Below are 22704 nucleotides of genomic sequence, written 5' to 3'. Positions count from 1 at the left end.
GATTATAGAGATTTCCCATATGTCTTCCATCACTACACATGCAGTGCCTTCTGCATTATCAATGTCTCCTACCAGAGTGGTACATTTGTTAAAATTGATGAACCTGCATTGACGCATCATAATCACCCAAAGTCTATAGTTCATATTGCGGTTCACTCTTGGTGTATATTCTTTGTGTTTGGATGAATATATAATGACATGTATCCATCATTATAGTATAGACTATTTTTACTTCCTCCATGTTTTATCTGTTTATCTCTGCCTAAAATTCCTCCATGTTTCATCTGTTTATCTCTGCCCCCCCTTCCATTGGCAAATACTGATCTTTTTACTATCTCTGTAGTTTTGTCTTTATATCGTATAGTTGAAATCATACAGTGTGTAGTCTTCAGATTGCCTTTCATTTTTTTATGTGAATGTCCAGTTGTTCCAGCATGATTTATTGAAAAGAATATCTTTGCTTCATTGTGTTGTCTTCTTTGTGAAAGATCAGTTGACTGTATTTATGTGAGTCTGTTTCTACATCCTCTGTTGTGTCCATTGATTGGTCTATTGTTTTGTAATACCATGTGATCTTCATTACTACTGTAGCTTTATAATGTTTTAAGAATTTTATTGATTTTTTTATTTGAGTGTAGTTGACACACAGTTTAGTTTCACGTGTACAATTTATCTAAGTCTTGGAGTCAGATAGTATTAGTCTTCTGACTTTGTTCTGCAGTATTGAACCATTATGAGTCTTTTACTTTTCCATATAAACTTTAGAATACTTTGTCAATATCCGTAGAATAACTTGTGGGGATTTTGATTTTGATTGTACTAGATTTATAGATTAAGTGGGTAGAACTGACATCTTGACAACACTGAACATGGAACACCTCTCCATTTATTTAGCTCTTCATTGATTTTGTTCATAGGAGTTCTGTAGTTTTCTTTCTTGTACGTATTCTGTTAGATATCCAAGTATTTCATTTTTGGAGGGTGCTAATATAAATAGTAATTTTTTTTAAATTTCAAATTCCACTTGTTTATTACTGGTATATAGAAAAGAGATTGACTTGAATCCTAACCTTGTATCTGTGTAACCTTGCTATTGTTGCTTATTAGTTCCAGGAGTGTTTTGTCAATTCTTTCAGATTTTCTGCATGGGTGATCTTACGATCCACGAACAAAGATGGTTTGGTTTCTTTCTTCCCAGTCTGTATCCTTTTTATTTCCTGTTCTTGTCTTCGTGTATTAACTAGGCCTTCCTGTTGAAAAGGAGTGGTGGGAGGGAACATTTTTGTCTTATTCTTGATCTTAGTAGAAAAATTTATTAGGAATGGGTATCAAGTGGTTTTTCTGCATCTGTTGATAGAATCATGTGGCAGGGTTTGAGAGGATTGACTCTAATTTTGAAAAGTTCTAATTGTTGCATACTTGGGATGAATTCCACTTAATTTGGCCATGTAATTCTTAATATATATTGTTGGATTCAACTTGCTAGTTTTATTGAAGATTTTTGCATCTATGTTCATGAGAGATATTGGCCTGTAGTGGTTTTGGTAGCTGGATAATGTTGGCTTCATAGAATGAGTTAAGTGTTTTCTCTGCTTCTGTCCTCTGAAAGAGTATAGAGAATTGGCTTAATTTCTTCTGTAAATGTTTGGTAGAATTCACCAATAAACCCATTTGGGTCCGGTGTTTTTTGTTTTGGAAGGTTATTAACTATTGATTTGATTTCCTCAATAGATGTATAGAGCTATTCAGATATTGCAAGTGTGTGTGTGTGTGTGTGAGAGAGAGAGAGAGAGAGAGAATTTTGACAGATTATCTTTCCAGGAATTGGTCCATTTCATCTGGTCATGAAATTTGTGGGCATAGAGTTGTTTATAGTATTCTTGCATTATTCTTTCAGTATCCATGGGATCTATAGCAATGTCTGCTTTTTCATTTCTGATTTTAGTAGTTTGTGTCCTGTTTGTTTTTCCCCCAGCTAGAGGCTTATCAGCATCATTGACCTTTCTTAGGACCAGCTTTTGGTTTTATTGATTTTTTTCTCTACTCACTTCCCTTTTTTCATTTCACTAATTTCCGCTCTAATTCTTTTTTTTTTTTTAAAGATTTTATTTATTTATTTATTTTAGAGAGAGTACAGGCAGAGTGAGGGACAGAGGGAGAGGGAGAGTGAGAACTTCAAGCAGACTACACGCTGAACACAGAGCCCAACACAGGGCTTGATCTCATGACTCTGAGATCATGACCTGAGACAAAATTAGGAGTTGGATACATAACCAACTGAACCACCCAGACACCGTGCCCCTCTTCTGCTTATTTGGATTTAATTTGGTCTTCCTTTTCTGGTTTCCTAAAGTGGAAACTTAGGTTATTCATTTTATGTATGTTTATTTAAAATGGAATTCCTTGGGGTGCCTGGCTGGCTTAGTCTGTAGAGTGTGACTCTTGATTTTGGGGTTGCAAATTTGAGCCCCATATTGGGTGTAGAGTTAACTTAAAAATAAAATCTTTTAAAAAAGCGGGGGGAATTCCTTTCCCATTGCCTGGTGTCGGTTGAAGCTTGAAATTTAAGCATAGGTACACTTCATTTTAATGTACCTTTGCTTTATTGTGTTTCATAAATACTGTGATTTTTACAAATTGAAAGTTTGTGGTAATCTTGCAGTAAGCAAATTTATTGGTCCCATTTTTCCAACAACATTTGCTCACTTTGTGTCTGTATGTCACGCTTGGTAATTCTCACAATATTTCAGACTTTTTACTTTATATCATTTATTTATTTTGTTTATTTTTAGTTATCTCATAATATACAGTGTTATTTTAGTTTCCAGGTGTACAATATAGCAATTCAACAATTCTGTACATTACTCAGTGCTCATCACCATAAGTGTTCTCTTGATCCCCTTCACTTGTTTCACCCATCCCCCCCACCCACCTCCCTTCTGGTAAGCACCAGTTTATTCTCTGTATTTAGTAGAATCTGGGGCACTCTTCATGTCAGGGTCATGAGTTTGAGCCCCATGCTGGGTGTATAAAGCTTACTTAAAAAAGTGGAATACCCTTAATAGAGTCTTTTTGATTTGTTTATCTTTTTTTCTTTGTCTTGTTTCTTAAATTCCACATATGAGTGAAATCAGATGGTATTTGTCTTTCTCTGACTGATTTATATTACTTAGCATTATATCATTTAGATCCATCCATATTGTTGCAAATGGCAAGTTATCATTCTTTTTTTATGGATGAGTAATATTCCAGTGTATATATACCACATCGTCTTTATCCATTCATCTATCAGTGAACACTTGAGTTGCTTCCATGATTTGGCTATTATAAATACTGCTGTAATAAACATAGGGTTGCATATATCTTTTAAAATTAGTGTTTTCATATTCTTTGGGTAAAAACTGAGTAGTGCAACTACTAGATCATACGGTGATTCTGTCTTTAATTTTTTGAGGAACCTCCGTATTTTTCCACAGTGGCTGCATCAGTTTTCATTTCCACTAATAGTGCATGACTGTTTCTTTTTCTCCACGTCCTTGCCAACACTTGTTTCTTGTATTTTTAATTTTAATAATTCTGATAAATGTGAGATGATATCTCAAGGTTTTAATTTGCATTTCTCTGATAATTGATGTTGAGCATCTTTTCATGTGTCTCTTTACCATCTCTGTGTCTTTGGAGAAATGTCTGTTCATGTCTTCTGCCCTTTTTTGGTGGGGGTGGAGTGGTGGAGCCTAACGTGGGGGTTGAACTCACAAACGTGAGATCAAGACCTGAACTGAGATCAAAGAGTCAGAGGCTCAACCCACTAAACCACCCAGGCACCCCTGCCCATTTTTTAATTGGTCAGATTTTTCATTATTATATTTGTTGTGGTCATTTTGATGACTGATCTTTGATGTTACTGTTGTCATTGTTTTGGGTGCCATGAGCTGTGCTTATATAACAGTGAACTTATTAGATAAATGTTTTATATATTCTGCCTGCTCTACCAACTGGCTATTTCCTCATTCCTCTTTTTGTCAGGCTTCTTTGTTCTTTGAGACACAACAATATTGAAGTTCGGCCAATTAATAACCCTACGATGGCCTTTTAAGTGTTCAAGTAGAAGAGTCACATGCCTCTCACTTCGATCAGAAACTAAAAATGCTTAAGCTTCTGAGGAAGGCATGTGGGAAGCCTACATGAGTCAAAAGCTTGGCTTCTTGTGCCAGAGTTAGCCAGGTTGTGAATGCAAAGGAAAAGTTCTTAAAGGAAATTAAAAGTACTACTCTAATGAACACATGAACAATAATAAACTAAAAGAGCCTCATTGCTGATGTGGTGAAAGTTTTAGTGATCTGGATAAAAGATGGAGCCAGCTACAGTATTTTCTTATGCCAAGGCCTAATCCATAGCAAGGCCCTAACTCCTCAGTTTTACGTAGGCTAGAAGTGGTAAAGAAGCTAGGGAGGTTTGAAGCTAGCAGAGTTTGGTTCGTGAAGCTAGCAGAGGTTGGTTCAAAGAAGTCATCTCTATACCACAGAAATGCAAGGTGAAACAGCAAGTGCTGATGTCGAAGCTGCATGAGTTTATTCAGAAGATCTAGTTGAAGTCGGTGAAGGTGGCTACGCTAAGTACAGATGTTCAGTGTATAAGAAACCGCCTTCTCTTGGAAGAAGATGCCATCTAGGACTTTGTTAGCTAGAGAGAAATTAATGCCTAGCTTCAGAGTTTCCAAGGAGGGGCTGACTGTCTTGTTAGGGGCTAATACAGCTCATGACTTCAGGTTGAAGCTAGTGCTTATTTACCATTCTGAAAAGCAGGGTCCTTAAGAATTAGCTGAATCTACTCTGTGTTCTGTAACTGGAACAACAAAGCCTGGATGACAGCACATTTGTTTACAAATGATCTAGACCTACTCTGCCATGCTGCAAACAGGACATCTGTTCTGCAGCCTATGGATCAAGGAGTAATTCAACTTTAAAAAGTCTTACTATTTTTTTTTAAAGATTTTATTTATTTATTTGACAGACAGAGATCACAAGTAGGCAGAGAGGCAGAGAAAGAGAAGGAAGCAGGCTCCCCGCTGAGCAGAGAGCCCGATGCGGGGCTCGATCCCAGGACCCTGGGATCATGACCTGAGCTGAAGGCAGAGGCTTTAACCCACTGAGCCACCCAGGCACCCCAAAAGTCTTACTATTTAAGGAACATATTTTGTAAGGCTGTAGCTGCCATGATAGTGAGTGATTCATCTGACGGATCCAGGCAGAATAAATTGAAAACCTTCTGGAAAAGGTTCACCATTCTAGATTCTATTAAGAATATCCCTGATAGATGAGACAAGGCCTGAATATCAACATGAGCAGGAGTTTGGAAGAAGCTGATTGCAGTCCTTGCATGGACGACTTTGAGTATTCAAGACTTCAGTGGAGGAGATAACTGCAGATGGTGGAAGTAGCAAAACTAGAATTAGAAGTGGAGCCTGAAGATGGGACTGAATTGCTACAATCTCATGATGAAACTTGAGCAGTTGAGGAGTTGCTTCTTATGGACAAGCAAAGAAAGTCGTTTCCTGAGATGAAATCTGCTGGTGAAGATGCTGTGAAGATTATTGAAATGACAATAAAGAATTTAGAATATTACATAAACTTAGTGGATAGTGCAGTGGCAGGATTTGAGAGAATTGACTCCAGTTTTGAAAGAAGTTCTAATTGTGCATAAAATGCTATCGGACAGCATTGCATTCTTCAGAGAAGTCACACGTGAAAGAGGCAGTTGATGTGGCAGACTCTGTTGTTGTTGTTGTCTACCAATTGAGCCAGCCAGGTGTCCCAGACTCTGTTGTTTTAAGAAATTGCCACAGCCACCCCAACCTTCAGCAACCATCCCCCTGATCAGGCAGCAGCCCGAGTGACATGGAGATAAGACCCTCCACCAGTGAAAAGCTCAAATGATGTTGAGCATTTTTTAGCAATACAGGGTTTTTAAATTAAGGTATATACATTGCTTTTTTAGGCATAATACTATTGCATATTTAATAGGCTGCGGTATAGGGTAAATATAACTTTTATATGTGTTGAGAAACCAGAAAGTTCATTTGACTTATTTTATTATGATACTCGTTTTATTATTGTGGTCTGAAACAAAACCCACAATATCTCCAAGGTCTGCCTGTACATTGGTGGAGACTCATGAAGTCGGTTTTTGTGGTATAGTCTCATTTCAGGTTTAACCTTTGTTATTAATGGGGTATCGTTTTTCCTTGTTCTGCAGTAATTTGAGTATTGCATCTCTTGATCATTTTATTTATTGTTTGACCACATTTCTTTAAGGACTCTTTTCCTATAAACTCAACTTCTTCTTATGCCCTTGAGACTCTAATCTCAACCCTTTCTTTGCATATTGTGCCCTTGTCTTTCCTATCTTAAAGAAAGTTTTCATTTTTTTCCTACCAAAAAACTCGAGTGATTTTTCTGTGGTTAGTGCCCTTGTTTCCTTTTTATCCCTTCATTGTCACTGTCATTCTGAAATTCTCAGAATTTGCTAGTGACTTTATTGCCAAAATCTAGTTGTTCTTTGTCTTTTATCCCCATGACCTCTTTGTCGCACTACATTTTGCTTCTTTGTTCCTTTCCCTAACACTTGCCTACTGTTTCTTGCACCAGATAACACTTGCAGTCACTTAAAAAAAAAAAAAAATTTATTTATTTATTTTAGAGAACAAGCTGGGGGAGAGACAGGGAAAGGGAGCGAGAGAATCCATAAGCAGACTCCCTGCTGAGCATGGAGCCCAACTTGGGGCTCCATCCCAGGACCCTGAGATCATGACCTGAGTTGAAACCAAGAGTCAGCCTCTCAACCGAGTCACCCAGGTGCCCCTTGCCAGTCACTTTTAATTATTTTCCTCATCTTCAATTGCCAGTGTTTGCAGGGTGCAGCCTTTGACCTTTTATTGTTTTCCTTTAGTGCTACTTTACAAGGAATTCTTAGCTTTTCTTAGAATCTTACCTCTTTTTCAATTACTACCTTGTGGTTTCATTTCTCAGGTCTTGATATTTCCTCCTAGTTTATGGAAACACAGGAATTATTGTCACTCTGAAAAAGGTGTCATGTCCAGTCACCCACTTGTAATCCAGGTTTCCCTGGGAGACATTTCTGTTTAGTTTTTTGTCATCTTACTTTCAGCATCTGAGATAGAATATCATCTCCTCTCCATCTACCCTTTCACAGACCACTTTACTAATTGCCAGTATCAGGATCATTATTTTAAAACTTGATGCGATCCTTGACTCATCCGTCTCTTTCACAGTCATCTGCTATCTTGTTTGAAGTTTTTATTTGGGCAATGTCTCATTAATTCCACCCCCACCCCCCTTTTCTTTACTGCTACCGTTTGGTTTTATTCCTTAATTTTCTCACCTTGATTATTTCAAATAGCCTTTTAATTTGTATCTCTTTTTTCTTCTCTCTGTTCCCTCCTAATAATTTATAATTTTCTGAGTTATATAATGTTGAAAAGTATTATAAGGAAAAATTGTTCTGTGATAGCAAAGCTTGGGAAATAGTAGATTAAGAAAAAACTACTTGGGGGGCGCGGAACCTGGGAGGCTCAGTGGGTTGGGCCTCTGCCTTCAGCTCAGGTCATGATCCCCGGGTCCTGGGGTGGAGCCCCGAGTCAGCCTCTCTGCTCAGCAGGGAGCCTGCTTCCTCTGCTCTCTCTGCCTGCCTCTCTGCCCACTCTCTCTTTGTCAAATAAATTAAAAATCTTCAAAAAGAAAAAATAAAAAATTACTTGGGGATAAAGAAGTAATGATTCCTTACTGTAAAACTTCTATGATATGCTGGTGTTCATTGTTAATCTCTTAAATTGGGAGTGATATGGGTAATACATAGCGTTTTCCCATAGACAATTTAATTTTTTGCAGAGTATCTTCTAGGGCTAGGGGTTCCTGGAGCATACTTTAGGATTTGGTGTAAAATTTATTTGAGACAGAGACAGATAGACAGAAAGTGAGTGGCAGGGGGTGGGGGCCTCAGGGCAGAGAGAGGGAGAATCCCAAGCCGATTTAACCAACTGAACCATCCAGGTGCCCCAGATTTCTTGATGTATTAATGTCCTGTTTGCCAGCTGTTCTGAAGCTGTGTAAATTCTTAGAAGCTCAGAAATACCTGCAGTGCATTTTGGAACCATTTTTACATGAAATAATTTTTTAAAAAGATTTTATTTTACTTATTTGTCACAGAGAGAGAGAGAGAGAGAGAGAAAGCACAAGCAGGGGAGGCAGCAGGCAGAGGGAGAAGCAGGCTCCCCACTGAGCAGGGAGCCTGGTGCTGGATCCTGGGATCATGACCTGAGTTGAAGGCAGGCACTTAACTGACTGAGCCACCCAGGCTTCCCTACATGAAATAATTTTTAAAGCAAATATTAAATGCTAATATCAGAAATGGGAAGATACGGGTGTATGGTTAAGAGACATGTAGATTAAAACCAATATCAAAAACAAGATCTGTTTTGTAAGAACTGAATTGTGTCTGCCAGTGAATAAATTATTGGGTTTTTACCTTGGGTAAGTGAAAACAGTTTGCTTTCATAGGGAAATTAGGTTCATAAGTACCTTGCTTACATAAGTAGTGACTCTAAAGAGAACCCTTGTATATTAAATGGAAGTCTTTATAAAATGCACTTCAAATGGTCTTATTTTCTTAAGCTGGCAGACTGAATTTTCTTTTTGATGTCTTGCTGAAGTAGATTATATTTTGATTTGCATAGTTGAAGTAATTCTTACTACTTTATCTTTGCATATATTTGTATATATCCATGTTATTTTGAGATCATTGATTACTAATATATTTATATTCAAGATTCAAGGGTATATTATCCCTGGGACAAAAAAAAAATTTGGGGGGGCGGAGCCTGGGTGGCTCAGTGGGTTAAAGCCTCTGCCTTCGGCTCAGGTCATGATGTCGGGGTCCTGGGATCGAGCCCCACATCGGGTTCTCTGCTCGGTGGGGAGCCTGCTTTCCCCCTCTCTCTGCCTCTGTGCCTACTTGTGATTTCTCTCTCTGTCAAATAAATAAAATCTTAAAAAAAATTTTTTTAATTGATGTTTTTCTTGCTTTAAGGAGAAGACAAAATCATATGAAACAAAATATATAGCTTCATGAGTTGTTATATAGTAAACTTTGCTGTCATCACAATTCTAGTCAAGAAATAGGACTTTGTTAGCCACCCCAAAATTATCTCCCAATTACAGTTTCTCTCCCTCTCCTCAAAAATGACTGCTTTGACCTTTGTAGTAAGTTCCCTGCATTTAAAAAATAGTTGTATCAGTCAACTGTGTATTCTTGCACACAAAGGTTTAATGTTTCCCATTTAAAAAAAATTAAGAATGATTAATTTTAGAAAGTATTTTGATGATGTGCCATTGTACCCCTCGTGTTTATATCTTAAGTCAGATTTACCTGTAGAAGAAAATTTAATAACTCTAAGTTCTGATGCTTGAGAGCTTATAAAGACTTGATGCAGTGACATGAATTGTTTTTCAGGGTGTCTTGCTGTCAGAAGAAGAAGTGTTTGAACTTGTTCCTGATGATGAGCGACAGTGTTCAGCGTGCAGAACCACATGTTTTCTCTCTGCTCTCACATGCTCCTGTAATCCTGAACGCCTCGTGTGTCTCTACCATCCAACTGATCTGTGCCCCTGCCCCATGCAGAAGAAATGTCTTAGGTATCCTTAAGTTTCTTGTAAAACTTGTTACTTCTTTTAAAACTGAGTGCACTGTTCTTTGTAATTCCCCTTCCCCGCGTGTGCACTGGGAACTTTTCCTTGTCTCTGCTTCCCTGCTGAGGACCAGTCCTTTAAAGTTGGCCCTAAACTTGGCAACTAATGTTAGATTTTTTTTTATCAATTGATTTCACATGTTCCCTGTCTCTCCCTGCCTTAAAACTCTGTGAGTGGCTTTGATCTAAGACCCCATTTCCTTGGTCGTTTATTAAGCTGATTTTACTTAAAATTTATTTTAACGTTGTTGTTGGTTTGCAACGTTTTTAATTTCTGTGTTTTTTGTTTATTTGTTTTGTTTTTCTTTGTGCTTAGATACCGCTACCCATTAGAGGACCTCCCTTCTCTGCTGTATGGTGTGAAGGTCAGGGCACAGTCCTATGACACTTGGGTCAGCCGTGTTACAGAAGCATTATCTGCCAACTTCAACCACAAGAAAGGTTAAGCTTTTGTGTGCATACACATTGAAAGAGGCCTTATTTTGTTTTATGTGCTTTTCCTCCAGTAAGGGAAACTTGTAGGCTTCATATGGGATTTGCAACTAGTAGGTAGGATAGATTTCTATTTGAAAATTTTCTTTTACATAAATAGTTAATATAAAATGGGACAGACAACTAACTTACAGTAGATACGTATTTTGGGGAGCCATTGTTACCAGTGGACTGCCACTAAAGGTTAAGAAAGAGGAATTACCTTCCTGGAGAGAAATTGTCTGTAAGGGTTAGGAATGGGCACCTGTTCTTAAGCTTTTGTTGCATTAGTGAGATTTTCACAGCTGCAGTGTTTCCACTAACTTGATGACTAACTTGAGAGAGGTTGGTGAGTATTTTTAAATGGCTTTTTATGTCTGTGGTCTTAGTATGTAGCTTTGTTTTTACAGATTTGATTGAATTACGAGTAATGCTGGAAGATGCTGAGGATAGGAAATACCCAGAGAATGATCTCTTCAGAAAACTCAGAGATGCTGTGAAGGAAGCTGAGACTTGCGCTTCTGTGGCTCAGCTGCTTCTGAGCAAAAAGCAGAAGCATAGGTAAGACTAAGAAGAGTTCTCCAGTGGTTTCCTGTGCATTTTTTCGTTTTGCTTGTTTGCTTTTCTTTTAGAGTAAAAGCCAGAAGTGTAACTGGCCCCTCCCTATATATCTTTGACCTCTTGTTGTGGTCATTTCTCTCCCTCCAATTATGTCCCAATTTTCTCTCCTATTGCTCTCCCTTTTTTCTTGTTCCACTCTGAGTCCTCTTCCCCTTTGAGCTTTTTAACACCAGGCATGCTTCTGCTTAGCGCCTTCGCACTTCTTTGCTCTTCGAACTCTCTTCCATCATATCCAAGTGGCTTGTTCCCTTGCTTCTTTCAGGTCTTTTTCAGATAGTTGACACATTCTTCTTGAAGAGGCCTTCTCTGACAACGCTTTATAAAACTGCAACCTTCTTGTTCTTTTCCTGCTCTTTTCTCTTAGCCCTGTCACATCCCGATATACTGGTTTATTTATTATCTCCTCCTTTCTTTCCCAGTCCCACTAGACACCTTCTAGACTAGAATGTTGCAGACATTTTTTATCCTTTTTCATTGCTCTGTTTCTTGTGCTTAGAATAGTGTCCTGCAAATACTGGATGTGCAATAAATATTTGTAAATAAATAAATGATACTACATGCTGAAGGCAGGTGGCAGCAAAGACTAACCTTGATGGATGCTGGAGAGGCTGTATTATTAAGAAGTGTAGAAGTATGCATCCTTGATTTAATGGAATTCACATGTGCTAAATTTTCTGTGGTACTGTTTCGTATCCATGCCAACACTTTCCTGAATGGCTTTTGCTATGGCCCTTCATGTTGGGTTCTAAATTACTTTGTACATTTTTTATTTACCATTTGACTAGAGAACTTTTCTTTGAAGCATTGATCAGGGAATTTTCACCTGTCATTGGGTTACTAACCCCCTTGGGGAGTCTGCCAAAAGCATAGGGACCCTCTTCTTAGAAAAATGTATATACACATACCATTCCGAATCCGTTTCAGAGGGGTTTATCGTCCCCTAGCCAAGTTAAAGGTCCTTGTTCCACATTTTAAGCTGTTTGAGGTAGAAGATTTAGTTTTATTAATAATAAACATAGTATTTTACTCTGAGGAATTTATTGATTGTTTAAAGTGCTCAATACTTGGAAGATTGGAGGAACTGTAACTTGGAGAGTTGAATCTTTGAGTCATTAACTAATGAGGTAAAAACCTAATTTGGAAGTGATCGCCATTACAGTAGAACCTCTCAAACATTCGTATTCTGGGATTGCTTGGGTGAGAATTCTAGAGAGACTAGAAGCTCCTTTGCTATCAGGTGACTATGGATTTTTCTTACTTATGTCTCAATATTATTTCATATCAGGCAGAGCCCAGATAGTGGGAGAACTCGGACCAAACTGACAGTGGAAGAATTGAAGGCCTTTGTCCAACAACTTTTTAGTCTTCCATGTGTCATCAGCCAAGCTCGACAAGTAAAGGTGGAGTATTACGTTCTTTTCTTGGGTAATATCCTTTGTAGTATGGGTTTCTGTTTTGGGTAAACAAAATAGTATGTCTAGACTAGCTTTTTGTTCCGTTTGTCACATAAATGCTGCTGTTTGAAGGTTTTCAGTAGGTACTAAGAACCCCTGGTTTTGCTCTTAGCCTTTTATTCTCCTTTTCAAGTTCTGGAACCAAGGTAGTTAGTTTAGAATTTTTTCCTACATTGATTTTAGATTGGAATCCTCATTTAGCACAGATGTAATTGAGATGCAAGAAAATAGTTAAAAGAACCTGAATGTATCAGTAAGTTACTAGTTCATGAGCTTTTAAAAATATGAGCTCTGAAATTACTAGGGCCCTGATGGCTTCTTGAATATGTACAGTCTTAAAAAGTATATATCAAATATATTAATCAGCATAGTTAGTAATCCTCTGGTAGTTTGTGGTGGTTTGTGATTTGGCCATGGGCAGGGTATCTAAAATGGTTTTTATCAAGGTTATCAGCTTAGGGGCACCTAGGTGACTCAGTTGATTAAGCATCTGCCTTGGGCAGAGGTCCTGATCCTAGGGTCCTGGAATCGAGCCCCGCATTAGGCTCCCTGCTCAGCAGGAAGCCTGCTTCTCACTTTTCCTCTGCCTGCTACTCCCCCTGCTTGTGTGCACTCTCTCTCTGTCAAATAAATAAAATCTTAAAAAAAAAAGGGGGGGGGTGTTATCCGCGTGCAAATTCCAGTATCAGTTGTGTTTCTGCTGTTATTCTATGTTGTGGGAGCATTTAGTAGTTGACCACTCTTTCCTTCCTGAGAGAACTTTCTTCTCTAAATATCTGTGACATCATCACACGTTCCGTTTTTCTTCCCTCATTCACAGTTCCTTCTTTTTGGTGTTCTTTGTCATTTGTTTTCTCCTTGGCTTGACTTCTAAGTGTTGGAGTATATTAGGAGTCTCAGCTCTTTTTTTAGATCCTGACATCTTACTTGTTCAGTGACATTAATATCACCTGTATCTTATTGATCCCCAGATCACCAGCTCTCAATGCTTTTGTTCTCTCCTACTGGCTTGTACATCCAGTTGTGTACTCTGCTTATCGAGTTGTATCCCTCTGCCTATGACTAAAAGGCATCTTAAAAGCCTTTTAGTGAATCAAATCCTTGATTCCTTTATTTCCCTTATAGCCCACATCCAGTCTCTAAACAAGTGTGAATATTCAGAATGTTTCCGAAAGTGAACCATTTGCCATCATCTCCATTGCTTAAACTGTGCTCTGAACTGCTAGATTCTGCCCCTTGGATTACAGTAATAGCCTCTTAACTCCTCTCCCTTTCTCTTCTCTTGTCCCTGACAGTTTATTTTTCATTTGGTAGCCAGTGTGATCCATGTAAAATGTAAATCAAATCATATCACTTCTCTGTGGTTAAAATTCTCCAGTGCTTCCCCAAAACCATTGGAATGAAATCTAAACTCCTAATCTGTATGGCATTATGTAATCTGAACTCTGCTTATTTTTAAACTGCATTTCTCCCCTTTGCTTCCCATCATCCACTTTAGAGCAAGACATTTCTCTGTGAAAGGTTGTGCAGTTATTATCCGCCTGGCCCGAACTGCTCTTCCTCCTAAGGTCTTCATATGGTTCTCACCTCTAGCTCCTCATTTTAGTGTCAGTTCATCTGTTTCCTGTGACCACCGTTGCAAAGTAATATGCCCGCCTCTCTGGTCATTCTGTATTGTGTTGCCCTGTTTTATTTTCACAGCACTTAAAATTAACTGAAATATTTTATATGCAGTGTCTGACTGTGTATATGTTCCTTGAAGACAAGGACTTCAGTTTGTTTCAGTGCTGTGTGCTTAGAACAGTGGCTGCATCGTAGTCTGCAGTCATTAAATATTGTTTGAATGAATTAATCATATTTTAAAAGTAAGTGTGTAAGTAATTACAGAGAAGCATAATTATGTTCTTAACTAGTATATCTGGTGCTATTGGATTATTGGATTAGAATTATTAGTCTAGAATTTGATAGTTTGCCTGAACTTACATCTATTCCATACTCATTTTGTATCTTTTAAATTTGTTTTTATTTTTATTTTTTTTACTTTTTCAGAATCTCCTGGATGATGTGGAAGAGTTTCATGAACGTGCTCAAGAGGCCATGATGGATGAAACCCCGGATTCTTCCAAACTTCAGATGTTGATAGACATGGGCTCTAGTCTCTATGTGGAGCTACCTGAATTAGCCCGACTAAAGCAGGAACTACAGCAGGCTCGATGGTTGGATGAAGTAAGACTGACCCTGTCAGATCCACAACAGGTCACTTTGGATGTCATGAAGAAACTGATAGACTCTGGGGTGGGGTTGGCCCCCCACCATGCCGTGGAGAAGGCAATGGCTGAACTACAGGAGCTCCTTACAGTCTCTGAGCGATGGGAAGAAAAGGCTAAGGTCTGCCTACAGGCAAGGTGAACACATATATTGATGACTGTTGCCTCTTTAATAACTAAGGTAGAACTGAAGGAGGAACATAAGTATCTGTTTCATTAAATATTTAGTTAGATGTTTTATGCCTTTGCTGACCAGTCACTAAATTATCAAATAAGTCTGCATATAAACAGTTTCAAATATTGTGTGCATGTTTGTGCAGAGTACTTTGCTAAGTAGTTTAAGTGAAACAAAATAGTATTTTGTTTAGAACCTTCCCATTACCTATACTATAGTTCAGAGCTAAGAAATGTAATGCTCACTGCAATATGTTATTGTTAACGGAAAGGTACAGAAAAATGCTATAGGAATTCAGAGGAGGAGAGGTCATTTTTAGCTTTGGTGGTCAGGAGAGAAGCTTGAGAGAAAACAAAGAACTTAGGTAAAGCTTTGAAGCGTGAGTGGGGTTGAGTGGAAGGGGAGTAAGAAAGATCAAGCTATTAAGTTTAAAGAATATATAGGGTGTGTTAGGCGACAAAAGTTAAATGGGCTTTATTTGAGTAAGGATTTATGTAGGAAAGTAGTGGGAAAGGGGAAGCAAGAAAGACAGGAGACCATTACACAGTTGCATTAGCATTGGTACCCTCATCGGATTTGCAAGATTTCAGTAAAGCATTCACCATACTTGATTGTGTATCAACTAATTAGACTGTAATGTTCTTTATGAAAGTATTTCTTCAGCTAAAATTAAGATCTAAATTAAGATCTATAATTTCTCTTGTGAGGATGAGGAACCTGGCATACTTAAAGCCCATAGTTAGTAAATAACACAGCTTTCCCTGTCAACTGCAACAAAAATAAGTGGCTGGCAAAGTACTTAAGTACCCGAAGACTTCGGAATGAAGTGGAAAAGGCTTTAAATTTGAGCTGTGTTGGGACACCTGGGTAGCTCAGTCAGTAAACCATCTGCCTTTGGCTCAGGTTGTGATCCCAGGGTCCTTGATTGAGTTCCACATTGGTCTCCCTGCTCAGCGGGAAGTCTCCTTCTCCCTTTGCCTGCTGCCCCCTGCTCAAGCTTGCTCTCTCTCTCTCTCGTTCTCTCTGGCAAATAAAATCTTAAAAAAAAAAAAAAAGTCCATTGTAAGACCTCCAGAGAGATGATAAATAAATAAATAGATTTGAGCTGTGTTATATAACGGACACAGTTTTGTTTAACCGAGAAAAGGCTGGATATATTTTTGCTGGATATTTTGCTGTCTAGTTGTCATGGGGAATACATACTAAAATGTATCCATAGCTTTTCCCGTTTGAAACCTTCAAATTATTCATGGCAGTTCCAGGAGTGTAGTAAATGGGAAAAGCTAAATAACTGGAATGCAAACCTGATTTGATACACCTCATGCAGCTTAGTGTAGTCTGCAGAATGAGATTTTGTTGATAGTAGTATTTGAAGACTTTTTTCCTCTCATTTTCCACATTTACCAGTCACTAAGTTTTAAGGAGCTCACCTGTAAAATGTCTCTCGTATCTGTCTTCTTCAACTCCATTGTCACTGACCTAGGTATGGTGTTCTTGTATTTTCCCTTAATCTTTGCAATTCAGTGTTTATGGAGTACCTACTACATGCCAAGTACTATTTCTAAGTGCAATAGAGATAGTAGGGGAAAAGACCCACAAAGTCCCTGCTGTACAATAGAGCCAACATTCTAGTGGGGAGAGACAGGTGAATAAGTGAGTGAATGAATGTTTGAATGAACTTCAGATAATTAGTGTCACGAAGAAAATAAAATTAGTAAGAAAATAGGGGAGAGGGCTTGGTGGGGAGAGTGGAAAGTGGAATCTTTTTTGTTTTCTAACTTTTGTCAAAGTTAGATTTCTGAAACACATCTACAGTGTTCTTGGCCTTTTGGATTGGTTAATTCCTGACGACTGTTTTCTCAGTATCCTCCTCCTCTGCTTTTGGCCTTCTCTGCCTGCCTCTTGAATAATGTCTTTCCTCAAGATTCTGGCCTAGACCACTTATTTTTTCACTCTGTACATCTCCCTGGAAATTTCTTCTTATTTTCTGGCTCCATTGGCCATCTGTGTGCTGATTAACTCCAAATTTTTATCTATAACATTGATATTTTTCATAGATACTGTCTGCCTATTCCATTGGATGTCTTGTTGGTACCTCAGATTCCCCATATCCAAAATTGGATTCATTAACTCTTTCCCGTCATCTCGTCCTTTGCTCCTTTTTCCTTTGAATTAAACCATTGTTTTTCTCCTTTAAACAAGCTTTGGAAATTACCTTTGACCTTTCCTTTCCATTTCCATACCCTCAACCTTCGTTAACTACCAAGTCACGTTGATTATATTTCCTTGATGTTTTTCACTTTCATTCTTCTTTGGGGTACTGTCATAGTTGGCCTAAATCATAGCCACAGGCTCTGGGACCTCACCCTGCTCTCACCCATTCTCTACACTGCAACTAGTATTTTCTTAAAATACAGGTGTAGTTTTTTTCACTCCCTTGCTTAGAGCCCTTCACTGTTTCCCATTCCCCTGGGGATGACATTTAGAGTCCTTCATCTAATTCATAAGGCCATCTTGTAATCTAGCCCTTTGCTTAAGGATCTAGCCTCATCCCTTGCTATTCTTCCTTTGCATTCTGTGTTTCAAGCGTAGTGATCACCCTGCTTTCCTCAGACATGCCATGTTCTTTCTTGTCTCTGGGCCTTTGCATGTGCTCATTTTCTCCCCTGGAACACTCTTCCCTTCTCCCCATTCCCTGTGGTATACTTCTACCCAGCTTCTGGTCCCAGCTTTCCTGACTCACTCCTATTCAGAAAGGCTAAGAAAGCTTAGACGTCACTTCTGGGAATCCTTCCATCACCTGCCAAGTCAGTTTAGGTCCCCCTGCTATTATATTTTGATAGCATCTTAACAACACTATGAATAATCCCCCTCTGACACCACAAGATTAAAATGTTTAATGAGACAAGGGCTCTGACACTCTGTCACTCTGTCACTCCTGTGTATTAATACTCTCCAGAACCTAGCACGGTGCCTAGCACATGGTAGGATTCATGGATAATGAAACTGTTCCCACCCTCAGTAGCTTCCTATTGCTTCCATGGCGAAATTCATGGCTCTCAAAATCTCTTATATCTGTTTGCAACTTTCTTTCCTGTCAAAATTCCCCTACTTCTTGCTCTTACTCCTGCTCCTACCTCACTCCCATCCTCACACTGGACTATTTTTTTTTTTTTAAGATTTTAGTTTTTAAATTAAAAAATAGATATAATCTCTACCTCCCCACCAAGTGGTACTTGAACTCATGACCCTGAGATCAAGAGCTACATGCTGTACGCAATAAGCCAGCCAGGCGTTCCTGGACCTTTAACTTATTTTAAAACATTTCTTCATGTCTTTGTTCATTATATTCCTGGGTTTTTTTTTTTTTCCTTTAACCTTTCACTTGAGAAAATCACACTTCTTTTTTAAGCTTCGGCTCAAAGCCTGTCTCAGCTCCTTTAAGCAGAATTAATCACAACTTCCCATAGTGGTGAGCCTAAAATGATTTGCTCTTTGTCCCCAGTACAAGTTTAATTCTTACCTTGTATTCTGATTCATTGAGGATAAGGTCTATTTTATTCATCTTTTAACTAGGTGGTATTGAATGTGGTTGAATTAATTCCTGGACTTAGAGACTATTCCTGGACTCCTAGACTGTTGCTTTCCACACTGCTGTCTGACACAGATCTCTGACAATTTCAGATATTGTGGAGAACTAACATAGATGCAATTTATTTTATTTATTTATTTTTTTAAAAGATTTTATTTATTTATTTGAGAGAGAGACAGTGAGAGAGAGCATGAGTGAGGAGAAGGGCAGAGAGAGAAGCAGACTCCCCGTGGAGCTGGGAACCCGATGCGGGACTCGATTCCGGGACTCCGGGATCATGACCTGGGCTGAAGGCAGTTGTCCAACCAACTGAGCCACCCAGGCGTCCCACATAGATGCAATTTAGTGTAGTGGAAAGAGTAAGGTGTCTGAGACTCATTCTGAATCAGTGTTTGAGCTGTGCCATTCACTGTATTAAATGATTTTGGGAAAAAATTGATTTTTGAGTTAAGGTTTTCTTATTTGTAAATTGGAAATTAAAGTAATAGCTGGTTTGCCTCCCTTACAGGATTGTGATAAGAACTAAATGAAATCATATATATGAAATTTCTCTGCATGTTCTAAAATGTTATTTAAATGTTGGTAGCATTTTGACTTTTCCTTATGCATCTGCCCTGTCTTTGTGTTTTTTTTAAGACCACGGCACAGTGTGGCAAGTTTAGAAAGCATAGTTAATGAAGCCAAAAACATTCCAGCCTTTCTACCCAATGTATTGTCCCTGAAAGAAGCATTACAAAAAGCTCGAGAATGGACAGCTAAAGTGGAAGCTATTCAGGTAAGGAGCCTCTATGATTTGGGTAATGGCTATCTCACAGATGAATCCTTTAAGCCTTTAATTCTTTAAAATAGAATAACCATAATAAAATAATGCTACTTAAAATTCAGTTGTTCTTCCATCTGATTCTGTCATTCAGAATAAATATTACCTATTTAAATGTTATTTGTTTCTCTCGACTCCCTGCTATGAAAGATGACGGAATTAGTTATTTATTTAACTCTTAGCAATAGGGAGTTTATTCCCTGCTGTATTCTTTGAATCTTTGCCATGTGTGCAAATAAATTTTAAAATAGGCAGAAAAAAGAAAATGAAATTAAAATTTACTGAACACCATAGCACTTATAATAGATATTATTCTAGGTGTTTGGGAGTAGAAATGTGAGGGGAGGGTGTAAAGATAGTACCCAGGCACTCAGAAAGACATGTATTATATATTTTAATTTAAAACAATATATAACATACCTCCTGAATTACAAAAACCTTGCAGCATTTCAGTGTTGAGTATGTATATACTTTTTTTTTTTTTTGTATGTACTCTTTATTGTAGAACTATATCCAAAGAAAAGGAAACCAACTCTCTGCTGTCCCAAGAAAGAACATACTCTAGGTGTCAAGTTCTAATGACTTCTGTTTTAGTTTATTTTCAGTTAACTCTTTCTGGGAGCTTCTTAGCTCTGCTCTTTGTATACTATTGTTAAAATTATCTGTATTTTCCAAACTAAGGATTGCTGGAGGGGAGATGGGTGGATAGGGGGATAGGCTAAATGGATGATGGACATTAAGGAGGGCATGGGTTGTGGTGAGCACTGGGTGTTCTCTGTAAGTGATGAATCACTAAATTCTACTCCTGAAACCAGTACTATATTATATGTTAACTAACTTGAATTTAAAAAATATTGGGAGAAAAAAAAATTATCTTTGTTTTCATCAGGACAGCTCCTCTGTTTCATCTTTTTTTTTTTTTTTTTAAGATTTTTTCATTTATTTGACAGAGATCACAAGTAGGCAGAGAGGCAGGCGGGGGGAAGCAGGCTCCCTGCTTAGCAGAGAGCCCGATGCAGGCCTCGATCCCAGGACCCCAAGATCATGACCTGAGCCTAAGGCAGAGGCTTAACCCACTGAGCCACTTAGGCACCCCATTCTCTGTTTCATCTTTAACCCATTTCAGGAGGTTGGTTGTCCTCAAATATTTGATAACCCTTAGTTGGCTGTTAATTTATGACTGTAGGTCCAAGTCTACAAGATGGCTGTCTTGTGTTTCCTCTGTAATTTTGAAGGACTTGTCCTCCACCAAGCCCTCCCTTCAGTGGGAAGACTTGACTCATAAGATCTAAGTAAGTGGACAACTTCTGTTGACAGGCATACTCTGTAAGATACAGAGCTTGGGAACAGGCTAAGTCAAGCCTTAGCCAGAAGGTCTTTCGTAGTCAAATGGCTATAGTTAGGTACAAGAAGGGATAGCAGTAAACATGGTATTTCTCAGCTGTATCTATTTGAGCTTTCTTTTCTCTTTCATTTACCTGTCTATTCTTTAATCCTAGTACCACAGTGATTTAATTATGCCATTGTAATATCACTTAGGGCTAGAACCTTCCCATTATCATTACTGAAGATTCACTTAAGTTGGGGTGCCTGGTTGGCTCAGTTGGTGGAGCATGTGGCTTTTGATCTCGGGATTGTGAGTTCAAGCCCCACACTGGGTGTGGAGCCTACTTAAAAAAAAAAAAAATCACTTAAGTATTTTGCCTGTTTTTCCAAATGTTTCAGTATAACTTTCAAAATGAATTTATAGGCCAATGAGTCAGTTAACATAGGAAATAACCTTTTATTGCAATGTCTGTTTATAGCATGTAACTATGCCTTTCCCTCATTCAGGGCTTCTTAGTAACAATGAATGTTAAGGGCATGTATATAGTTTCTTGGGCTCTGCCTGGAGATTTCATCCAGTCTAAGGTGTGACTCTGAAGTACTGCCTGCTGGCTGCCGACCCACTGCAGGTGTTCTTGCCACGTCCTTGAAATGGATCACTTGTTAACCCTCTCACCTCTTTATAATGATTTCTTTAGTAAACTTAAAGCAGTAATAGTTCTAAAAACAGTAATTTGATTATATGGAGATATTAAACCATTGTGACTTAGGCAAATACCTGTTCTCATCTGTATTTATATAACATAAAATGGAGGTGGTTATCAGCACTAAAATACTGCTCTGTAGTCATTGGAAAAGTTTGAAAGCCTTTGAAATAGGCAAAAGAAATTATGGGTGTCCTTTTAGTGGAGTACTGGAAGTTTTCTGGAGAACTCTCCAGGATCATCTTATTCTGTGAGTGCATGCTGTGGATTTTTTTTTGACCAGGCTATTTTACAACTTCGTCAGTTATTGAAAAATTATAGTAATACAAATGAATTGTGTCCGTAGAAAGACAATTACATTTATAATGAAACAATTGATTTCTTCATGGTAGAGAAGATGAATTGTCCTATATGATATTAAATATGCTTCCATCTGTTAGCAAATTTCCTGATTGTATTTATAAATTTCTTTTTTTTTTTAAGATTTATTTATTTATTTTAGAGAGTGTGTGTGAATGGGGGAGGGTCACAGGAGGAGAGGGGAAGCAGACTTCCTGCTGAGCAGGGAGCTGGACGTGGAGCCTGATCTCCTACCAGGAGATCATGACCTGAGCTGAAACTAAGTGTCATATGCTCAACCAGTGGAGCCACCCAGATGCCCCTATGTGTCTTTTCTTTAGATTATCTTTTGAACTGATTTTTACTTCTTGACTGGCTCCCTCGTTGATTAATAGAAATCTTTAACAGCATGAATTTTCAGACTTTTTAAAAAGGACATTGGAAGCTCTATTAGTTCAAGAGATAGAACTAGGTTTAAAGAACAACATTTAATAAAAAAAAAACTCAACACTAAATTCTTTGTAAGAACTTCTGACCAATATTACTAGACCCCATAAGAAAGTGCAAGTCATGTGAGAATGCACTTTTGTGTTTCAGAGTGGCAGCAACTATGCTTACTTAGAGCAGCTGGAGAGCTTATCTGCTAAAGGGCGACCTATCCCTGTGCGTCTGGACGCGTTACCCCAGGTGGAATCACAAGTGGCAGCTGCTCGGGCATGGAGAGAACGGACTGGGAGGACCTTCCTTAAGAAGAATTCTAGCCATACCTTGTTGCAGGTAAAGAACAGTTAGTAATTTAATACCCTTAGGTAGGAGTTTCATTTGTGAAGGTTGTTTTCAATTTATCTGGTCATGGTTTTATAAGTGATTCTTATTAAGTGATACCAAATGTTGACTGGAAATCTGTTGCCTTAGGCAGACTTATCTGCAGTTCATCTTGTACTGCATCCAGAAAAAGGAATCAGCCTGGATCTTATCTCTGTTACTAATGGATTCTGTCCTTGTAATATCTTATATGTGTTACCCTTTTCATCTTGAGCAGTCGGGACGCCCTAGTAGTTAAAGAGCATAGGCTTTGGAGTAAGGTACTTCGTGTTGAGAACTGGCTCTCTAATTGCTAACCCTGTGTCCTTGGGCAAGTTGTTTCCTTTCTGAGCCTTCGTTTCCCCAGT

The 22704-nt window shown here is 38.4% G+C and overlaps 1 protein-coding gene across 1 annotated transcript in view; it reads left to right on the top strand.

Moving 5' to 3' along the window:
* Positions 1 to 22704, top strand: part of KDM5A (lysine demethylase 5A) — a 93486-nt gene that overhangs the window by 48073 nt on the left and 22709 nt on the right. Inside the window, exons 15-21 of the mRNA XM_032874917.1 lie at positions 9529 to 9710; positions 10080 to 10204; positions 10645 to 10795; positions 12141 to 12255; positions 14359 to 14714; positions 18980 to 19118; positions 22130 to 22309. Of these exons, the coding sequence (XP_032730808.1) occupies positions 9529 to 9710; positions 10080 to 10204; positions 10645 to 10795; positions 12141 to 12255; positions 14359 to 14714; positions 18980 to 19118; positions 22130 to 22309 (1248 nt within the window). The remainder of the gene's footprint in view (positions 1 to 9528; positions 9711 to 10079; positions 10205 to 10644; positions 10796 to 12140; positions 12256 to 14358; positions 14715 to 18979; positions 19119 to 22129; positions 22310 to 22704) is intronic.

This window comes from Lontra canadensis, unplaced genomic scaffold (genome assembly GCF_010015895.1).
Source record: "Lontra canadensis isolate GAN:19392208 unplaced genomic scaffold, GSC_riverotter_1.0 scaffold53, whole genome shotgun sequence".
NCBI classification, from domain to species: Eukaryota; Metazoa; Chordata; class Mammalia; order Carnivora; family Mustelidae; genus Lontra; species Lontra canadensis.
The sequence above is the reverse complement of the archived record's forward strand: the minus strand, read 5'-3'. Positions and strand labels throughout refer to the sequence as shown.